Genomic DNA, 8,870 nt, shown 5'->3' with positions numbered 1-8,870 from the left:
CTAAAGTTAGTAGAATCTATCTTCTTGGGGCTGTGAGACATTAAACCAAATGTTACACTTGTTGAGCAAACTACACAGAAAATAGTGCCGTTATCGTGATAACTGATGATATTTGGCAATGTAAAAATATTGGCAAAGCCTCAGAATTACATCAGTCTCATCATCTCACTTTTTGAGCATTTGCTGTATGTTAATCCAAAGCTACTTATGCTGATTACATATACATCCCATCATGTAGTTAAATCTTAACTTAAATGTGAATAAAGTTACCTGGTAAGACAAAGCAGACTGTCTTAGTGTGTAAACCCTTTCATATCTACACATCTTTGACAAATGTTTACTCAAAGTATGATTCAGTGATTCATAGATGTATTTTACATCAGCAAATTTACTTATGTCAATGAAAGATACAGAGGCCAACCCACAGTTTAAATTCTCTGGGCTGGTCTTTCTGACAATGACGTGAGAAAAGCATGCAATCCTTGTTTGACAATGTGTCGTTCTCATGAAAATCTGTCCTGAAAGTGTTCCATAATAAAAACAAACAAACTGTATGACAATTCAGTTTAAAATATTTTTCTTTATAATGTTGATGTTTGTCCAAGATTACCATTAAAACTGAGGTATGGAGCATGAGAGAGGGAGTGACAAAATATATCATGACTCAAACAGATGAAGATGAAATGTTGTTATAAGACACTTCATGGGTGTGATTTTAATGTAGACAAAAAGGTGAACACCCAGGATGCATCTTCTGCTCCTCCTAAACTGCAAACATCAAATGAACTATATTACACGGCCCTTTCGGTGAGGTATCAGTTGGTGCACCTTTCCCTCTCTCTGGACAGGGATTGCTCAAAGCCATGAGGTCAGCCAGCATGCAGCTAGAATGGGTGATACCATGGCTCAGCCTTTGCCTTGGCCTATCAGCAGCCACCATTGGTATGTAGTCTATTGTAACACAAAGAGAGTGGTATCCATGACTGTGTGAAGATGAAACTTTAATTATTTCAGCTTTTTTTTCCTTCTGTTTTGTGTTACATTAAGATGAACAGAACTCAAGTACAAGTCATATTTGTCTTCTGACATAATGACGATATGTAGGTGTTATAACTTTTATCTTCTTTTTCTTCTTTTTAAGTCACGGTTCAGGACACTGGAAAAATTCCAGTAATTACAGGTAATTTTTTTTTCAGAGACAAAATAACGCAATGAATAAATAAATGATTAACCATTACACTAGTGTAATGACTTATTTTCTTTCAAAATAGTAGTGAGCCCATCTCACAACAACCAGTTCTGCAGCACATGGGGAAACTACCACTTTAAGACATTTGATGGGAATTTGTTCAGGCTTCCATCCACTTGCAGCTACATCTTTGCATCCCAGTGTAAGGCAGACTACAACAGTTTCAACATTGAGCTCCAACGACAGGAGTCCGATATGGTTACCACCATAAAGAAAGTCACAATGAAACTGGATGGTGAAGTTGTGGAATTAGGCAATGGATTCATCAAAATCAACAACGAACCGTGAGTCTGTCTTACAAATGTGATTTTTCATTGACAGCTGATGCACTGGTTTAATAGACGATTAATATTTAATCTAACTATGATGATTATTTTTTTTATTCCTTATAGTGCTAAAATACCCTTCAGTCGGGGTGGCATTTCAGTAGAAAGCATTGCATCCTATGTTAAAGTTCAGGCAAAGCTGGGATTGGTCTTAATGTGGAATCAAGAAGACTCCCTCTGGGTATGCTTTTTACCTACTGTGTTCGACGCCACTAATGTTTCTGAAGTAATCTATAATAAATAAATTATGCTGATTATAATTACTAAAGAAAGCTAAGTGGATTTTGTGCTTGATACAAATAAATCTCATATACTGCAGATTATAGTAAATAAACTGTATATTATAGTGAACAAATAACTACCAAAGTGTGCTATATGATTTAAACACACTGTGTGTGTCGTGTATTGCTACAGAAATGTTGAGTTTTTTAATTAATATTACCTTTAGCACAGGTAAAAAGCAGCTTTACCAGAGTATTCCTCACTGCACTGTATTATTCAAATAGTAATTATAGATTTCATCTTTATTTCTGCATTTAATTCATATCTAATTTTTGAAATGGTTTTAAGGTTGAACTGGATGCAAAATTCAGAAATCAAACTTGTGGTCTGTGTGGTGACTTCAATGAACTGAATAATGAGTTCACAAATTCAGGTAAGAACTAAATCCTAAAGCTTAAAGAAGACTACAATCCAATTCAGTGATCACACTTGCTAAAACATAATTTCCTATTAGATACAGGGGCTTCTTACTGTATTGAAGAATATGGGGACAAGTGGAAAATCAGTGGTCTGTCTGACAATTGTGAGACCACGTCCTTTAAAGCTAAAGAGTCATGTGAAGTTCCGGTATGTCAAATTATTTTTGCTTGGAAGTATCTTACATATATTTAAATGCATGATATTAAATGCATAATAATCTTTGACCAACAGGAAGATCTCTGCCAGAAACTGAAGACTGAAAGTGCATTTGACAGTTGTCAAGGCCTGATTGAAACCGAGTCCTTCATTGACGCCTGTAAGGAAGATCTGTGCTCCTGTGTCAGCAATGATACGTCTTGTGTGTGTGCGACCATGTCAGAGTACTCCCGTCAGTGTGCTCATGCAGGCGGGACACCAGGGCAGTGGAAGAACCCAGATTTCTGTGGTAAGAACATAAACAAGGGGATTTGTTGTTTTCACTGTACTAACATCCAGTAGCGGTTTCAGATACGGGCGATACGGGCGGTTGCCCGGGGCGGCATCGTGGTGGGGGGCGGCATCACGGGCACCGGCAAAAAAAAAAAAATGCTCGTACTCATGCTGCCCTGACGTCAGCCAGCGCTTATTGGGAATGGCATAGGCACCGATTGGTTTTCTATTGCCCATTTGCTGGGAGAAAGGGCGCCCTTCCTGCTGCTTGCTGTGCAGAGAGGGGAGGGCGGGTGATTCTGTGACCGGCTGGAGCAGCATCTAATAACCAACTCGCAAAATAAAACAAAATAAAAACAAACCAACAAACACGAAAACACCAGACATTATGATACAGACTTATAATTTGCACCGATGTTTTTTCGAAATTCTATACACAAAAAGTGAGCGCGAGAGCCCTCGGTGCGCCTGCTTGCTGCTGAAGTCAAAGTAAACTTTATTGCCATCTCCACTACATACAGTCCAGTATATAGAGAGACGAGACGACGAGGCTCCAGTTACAGCAGTGCAAGTAAACAAACAATAAATATAAGAAGAGTAAGAAAATAAATCTACACTTTAGGACTAGAGGTAAAGGGATCAATAACAATTTAAAAATTTCTGAAATCTCATAAATGCACCCTAGACAAAGTGAATCTGTGAACTAAGGTGTAGGTGTGTTAGATCATGTTGTGGTGATCCTTGGGTTGAGGGATGGGTGTTCATACTGGAGTACAAAATTAAAACCAATGGAAATGGACAAGAAGTGTTCGCCCAAGGCGCCAAACAGGCTAGGACTGCCACTGCTAACATCACAATTACTTGTTTATTAATTTTAATTCTAACTTTTGTGTGCTTAAAAGGAAAATCATGCCCCTTCAACCTGGAGTATAAGGAATGTGGTAATCCCTGCATGGACACTTGCAAAAACCAGGGCACAAACAAAGTGTGTAGTGAACACTGTGTTGATGGATGTTTCTGTCCATTTGGTAAGTTTTGTAGCTTCTAGAGGATAATATTCTTTCTTTTTTTTAAAAAATTGGGGCTAGTATGTATTCACTATTATAATTCTTAGGTTATCACTTTTATTCTTTAAATGTATTATTTTTCCTTTTGACACTCTATAGTGTATTTGTGAAGCTAAATTGGATAATATTTGATCAAATGTTGCCATCCTGGGTTGCAACGTTTACCACAGTGAAATCTAAGAAAATTTCTTCTTAGGTCTTTTTAGCCCATTGGGAAAGTGAGGAAAGTGAGGACATCTATGTTAAAAAATAGGAACATTTGGGGCCTCAAAATGTGCCGATGACATACCCATCAGACCTAATGGTGATTTTGTGTATTATCATAAAACTATCTGTTTCCAAAGGGACTGTGTTGGATGATGTCACACATACTGGGTGCATCACTGTTGACAACTGCAGCTGCCCGCATAATGAAGAAATATACCAACCGGGGCAATCCTACTCCGGGCCATGCAAGAGCTGGTAACTGTATCATTTATAACTTCATATCTATATTCACACTGGTTTATGAAGATGAACTGACGGACCTCTGTTTAACAGCACCTGCAAAAATGGTGAGTGGATCTGTAATCTTAAAGACTGCCCTGGTGTTTGTTCCATCCTGGGTGGCTCTCACATCACCACCTATGACGATAAAACGTATATGTTTCACGGAGAGTGTTCTTATGTTCTGACAAAGGTGAGGTGAAACAGAAAATAACTTTCTTTTGTTTTTTATATTATTTTTATTGTTATTATTCACAAACATGTATTATACATGTAAACTACATGTGTAAGTGCATTTTTGACTTTTCAATTTTAGGAAATCAAAGGGACTTTCAGCCTTCAAGGCGACTTGGCTAAATGTGAAAAATCTGATAAATCAACTTGTCTGGCTTCAATCACTCTACTACTGTCAGATCATGTGGTAAAATATGTGTATATTTTTATCCAGTTTATTTTGTTTTCCAATGGTTCAGATGGCTTTTCTGATATAGTAATATACTTTGTCCTATAGATTGTTAAAATTGATGCCAGTGGGCGAGTCTTTTACCACACACTGCTCACTCAGCTTCCTCTCTTTTTGGGTGAGCACTTGTTTATCTTTTAGTGAATGAAATCTCAACATTTAAATGAGTCTCATCATTTAATTTGAAAATATATACGTATAAAATATATTTCCCTTTACAGATGATATCACAATTTTCCACCCATCTACATTCTTTCTTGTAATGCAAACCACCTACGGGCTTGATGTTGAGATTCAGCTCACACCTGTTATGCAGGTCTACATCAAAGCCAGTGTATCTAATAAAGGAAAACTCGTCGGTGGGTTTGGATTTTGATTGGTTTTGGGATTAAGTTTAAAGTGTGAAGATTGTTATGTTACACCATGATCATCTTTATCCAGGTCTGTGTGGAGATTTTGATAACGATGGATCACAGGACTTCAAAACAACCTCCGGTATAATTGAAAATACAGCTTGGACATTTGCCAACACATGGAAAACCAAGCCAAACTGCCCTGACGTGACAAATATACTCGGGGACCCCTGTAGTTTGAGTACAGAAAAGGGTAGGTCACAGTCATCATGCTCTATGTTTTGTTGATGGCTTATCACTTTTTAAGTAAACCTGTTTCTTTCTGTAGAGGAATATGCCAAACACTGGTGCTCCCAGCTGTCAGACCCAAAAGGTGTTTTTTCACCGTGCCATCCTGTGGTACACCCAGTAGAGTATCAACTTGTAAGCAGGGATTTCTTCTTTTTTGTAATCAAGTGTATGTTTTTATTTTAATTATTTATTAGCTTTAACTGATGATTAAGCTTTTTGCTGTTTCTCTTCGCAGAATTGTATTTATGACACCTGTGCCTGTGAAAAAAGTGAGGATTGCTTGTGTGCTGCTTTGTCCGCCTATGTTCATGCATGTGCTATTGAAGGTGTATTATTGACTGGATGGAGGAACAACACATGCCGTAAGTTTAAATGAAATTATCTACTACAATAAATCATATCTGTCTCTGTTTAAACTGTAAAGGGTCCTTTTTTCTTCCAACAGAGAAATACACAAATGACTGCCCACCTACTTTTGTGTATGACTACAAAATGACAAGCTGTGGTCGCACCTGTCGCTCTCTTAGTCAGTCAGATTTAACATGTGGGGTTGATTTTACTGAGCTTGATGGCTGTGGCTGTGCTGAAGGAACTTATCTAAATGAGAAGAACGAGTGTGTGTTACCCTCACAATGTTCCTGTTACGCTGGAGACACAGTGGTGCATCCCGGGCAGGTTACTACACTCAGTAATGGACAGACTTGGTATGTTTTTCCATATATTCTGTATTTTTATTAATTCATTAATTTAGTTATTTATTTATTTTGTGTTTTGATGATGTTTGATGGTTAACATAAAGTAGATAAGAACAAGGGAAGAGAAAACACCAATAATTTAGTATGCTGTGAAGTACTGCACTTGTGCTTGCCAAGATGTTTTTTTGGTGCCTTTATACTTGTAGAAGAGTATGCGATTGATTGGTTGTACTTTGCCCTACAAAAGTCTGCCTAAAGTGGAGTGAAATTGTGGCCAATATATGAGACAAAAACTGTAAACTTGTTACATTTCTATTTTTTGTCTGGAACTTTTTTCCCATGTCCATTTTTCATGGGGCAAGCTATTTGATACTCTGAAACCAGGTACTAGTAACCAATGTTCCTTCTAATTTTTTATGTGTCTGAGCAAACACACAAACTCTCTGAGCGGTCCCTTGGACCACCATAAGCAACATTAGACGTGTGCACATCATTGAATCCATCCAAGTTACATGGTTTATTAAAATAATCAAATTACAGCATTTACATTTATGTTGGACTACTTTTAATTAACTGCTTTAATCCACTTACAATGAAAATTTAAAAAATAAATCTTGTTCAAGACCTGTGTAGTATGTTAACACTATTGGAAGTAAAAATAACTTGAACTCCAATTTTGAAAACACAATTTTTTATTATTATTTTTTAAATAAAGCTCTGACTGTATTATGAGTATGAGTCTGTGGTCTGGGAGAGAGTCTTGTAACTCTCTGTCTGTAAAATACAGTATATGATGACCAATGTTGGGCAATTAATTATATAGTTCTTCAAAAAAATGAGTTTTGCAAACAACTAAATTTTTTGCAGCTATTTACCTAAAAATGCAGCCAAGGCGTTTAAAAAAAAAAAAAAAAACATTTCAAACTACTTACAGAACAATCAACTGTTCTGCATCAAATTTGATGCCACACAAAGTATTTGTGCCACTCCAAAAAATAATTTTTGTCCACTATGAGATAAAGGTGAACATCACAAGCCTGCAGACCTGGCAACAGGAGATGTATCACTCCTGTAACACCTGCAACATTCAGCAGTCGCCTCATTGTTCTGACACACACAACAAAACTAGTGACTACACTACACACTAACTACACAACACATTAACTTCAGACTCCAAACACGAAACATCGTAAATCTCTCACATCTCCAAACCCCGCCGTCACTCCTAAAACTTCCCCCCTTCCTAAACATCTAAATGTCATGCTGCCAACATTTTTAGATTGGTCAACATGGTACATTTGTCCACCAATAGGAAAGGATGGGGCGGGGTTAGTTTTGTTTTTGCTCACATCATTGGCTGGAGCAGCCACTTACTGACTCACACTACAAAACAGAATAAATTGTTTTAATTCCAATTCAGGTTAGATTTTTTTGGTGCGCAACACAGATTTTCTGTGTGCGGAGACCGTGCCAGCAGTGTGCGATTACACACACTCTTAGAAGGAACATTGCTAGTAACCATTGAATCCAGTTGGATGTAACATCGTTTCAAGTTGACATTGGGCCATAGCAATGCAAATGTGTGGGTTTTGATAGGGTGAAGCAAAGTCAATTAAATACAATAAATAAAATTACGTTTTTTGCTTTACAGTAGTTAGCCTTGGGGGTCCTAAAAACACCATTGTGCACCATTTCAAATATTCTTGTCAAATAGTCCAGCTTGATAATTATTGATATTATTGTGAGATGTAAAATAAAACTGTATTATTGGCAAATTATACATTAAGTAACAAACTGAAGCCACTGTGAAGTGGACATGGACACACTCAGAAAATGGAGACATGCCACACAGTCCAATGTGAATCAAAACAAGCATGCTAGACACACTTGTCAACAAAAGATGGCAGTAATTTAAAGGACGAGTGCAAATAAATAAGAAAAGTTAAAAAAGAACATTGTTTGAGATGAAATGAAAGAGAAATTGCTTTCACTTTGGTAGTTTTACTTGATAGCTATTTTTAGGCAGGGGCAGGGCATGCGTGTTTGGCTTCTTTGTTTTTTAACCCTGTTACAAAACAAATAACTCATTTCATTCAGCAAGTGGACTCACTTAACTCTCAGGGCCTATGCAAATGTGCAAAGAAGTTAAGATTCTGGCAAATTCAAGTTTCATTATCAAAGAACTTTATTGCTTCACTGATGTGGTTCAGGTTGTGACATGCCCAAGTATCACCAAGTGAAGTTGTCCCAGGAATGTTTAACCTGAATACACACAGCTGCAATTGATACCTTGTTATTTCATTGAACTGATACAATGCATCTCTTTTCTTTGTCTTGCCTATCTTCATTTATGTTTCAGCTCTTGCTATGGTGGAGAATTAACCTGTTCAGGAAAACAAGTGATTCAAAGTAGGTACAAAGTACTTAATTACTGTTCATTAAATGGTTATTTCTACTGAAAAGCAAAGTATAAGTAAATACAACCATACAGTTGTGTCCCTTTAAAGACACTGTCATTGTTCTCAGCATGCACAAGCCCAATGGTTTTCCTCAACTGCTCAAATGCAAAGCCGGGAGAAAAGGGATCTGAGTGCCAAAAAAGCTGCCAGACACTGAACAAACAATGTGTAAGACTGAGAAGCTGATTCATAACTGCCACACATGGACATTACAACAGCATAATCAGTTATTAAGCATATTGATGAAATATGTCTCTGTTATCCTGAACAGATCAGCACAGATTGTATCTCAGGATGTGTATGTCCTGATGGCCTGCTATCAGATAATAATGGAGGCTGTGTAAAGCAGG

The 8,870-nt window shown here is 37.3% G+C and overlaps 2 protein-coding genes across 2 annotated transcripts; both read left to right on the top strand.

The window, feature by feature from the left end:
* Positions 1 to 828: 828 nt before the first annotated feature.
* On the top strand, positions 829 to 3,408 carry LOC146569808 (mucin-2). The gene is made up of 8 exons (XM_085281378.1): positions 829 to 942; positions 1,142 to 1,180; positions 1,272 to 1,533; positions 1,642 to 1,756; positions 2,146 to 2,230; positions 2,312 to 2,424; positions 2,509 to 2,722; positions 3,392 to 3,408. Exons 1-8 carry the CDS (start codon positions 864 to 866, stop codon positions 3,406 to 3,408), a joined length of 924 nt encoding a protein of 307 aa, XP_085137504.1. The 5' UTR covers positions 829 to 863.
* A 647-nt stretch (positions 3,409 to 4,055) lies between these two features.
* Positions 4,056 to 8,584, top strand: LOC146569807 (mucin-2-like). Its single transcript, XM_085282380.1, has 10 exons — positions 4,056 to 4,235; positions 4,314 to 4,452; positions 4,576 to 4,680; positions 4,771 to 4,840; positions 4,944 to 5,081; positions 5,164 to 5,328; positions 5,404 to 5,498; positions 5,602 to 5,728; positions 5,812 to 6,070; positions 8,421 to 8,584. The coding sequence occupies exons 1-10, from the start codon at positions 4,075 to 4,077 to the stop codon at positions 8,518 to 8,520; spliced, it is 1,359 nt and encodes a 452-aa protein (XP_085138506.1). The 5' UTR covers positions 4,056 to 4,074; the 3' UTR covers positions 8,521 to 8,584.
* Positions 8,585 to 8,870: the final 286 nt, after the last annotated feature.

This window comes from Mchenga conophoros, linkage group LG7, assembly GCF_057382185.1.
Source record: "Mchenga conophoros isolate Kocher_MC1m ecotype Shallow Benthic linkage group LG7, M_conophoros_male_GT1.1, whole genome shotgun sequence".
Classification (NCBI taxonomy): Eukaryota; Metazoa; Chordata; class Actinopteri; order Cichliformes; family Cichlidae; genus Mchenga; species Mchenga conophoros.
Note: the sequence above shows the minus strand (reverse complement) of the source record. Positions and strands in the feature narration are given on the sequence as shown.

Excerpts from the sequence above, each read along its gene's own strand:
- LOC146569808 (XM_085281378.1), top strand. The coding sequence starts at position 864 with ATGAGGTCAGCCAGCATGCAGCTAGAATGGGTGATACCATGGCTCAGC. Across the intron at positions 1,534-1,641 it reads ATCAAAATCAACAACGAACC|TGCTAAAATACCCTTCAGTC; the intron begins GTGAGTCTGTCT and ends TATTCCTTATAG. Across the intron at positions 1,757-2,145 it reads ATCAAGAAGACTCCCTCTGG|GTTGAACTGGATGCAAAATT; the intron begins GTATGCTTTTTA and ends AATGGTTTTAAG.
- LOC146569807 (XM_085282380.1), top strand. The coding sequence starts at position 4,075 with ATGGTGATTTTGTGTATTATCATAAAACTATCTGTTTCCAAAGGGACT. Across the intron at positions 5,499-5,601 it reads ACCCAGTAGAGTATCAACTT|AATTGTATTTATGACACCTG; the intron begins GTAAGCAGGGAT and ends TTCTCTTCGCAG. Across the intron at positions 6,071-8,420 it reads CTCAGTAATGGACAGACTTG|CTCTTGCTATGGTGGAGAAT; the intron begins GTATGTTTTTCC and ends TTTATGTTTCAG.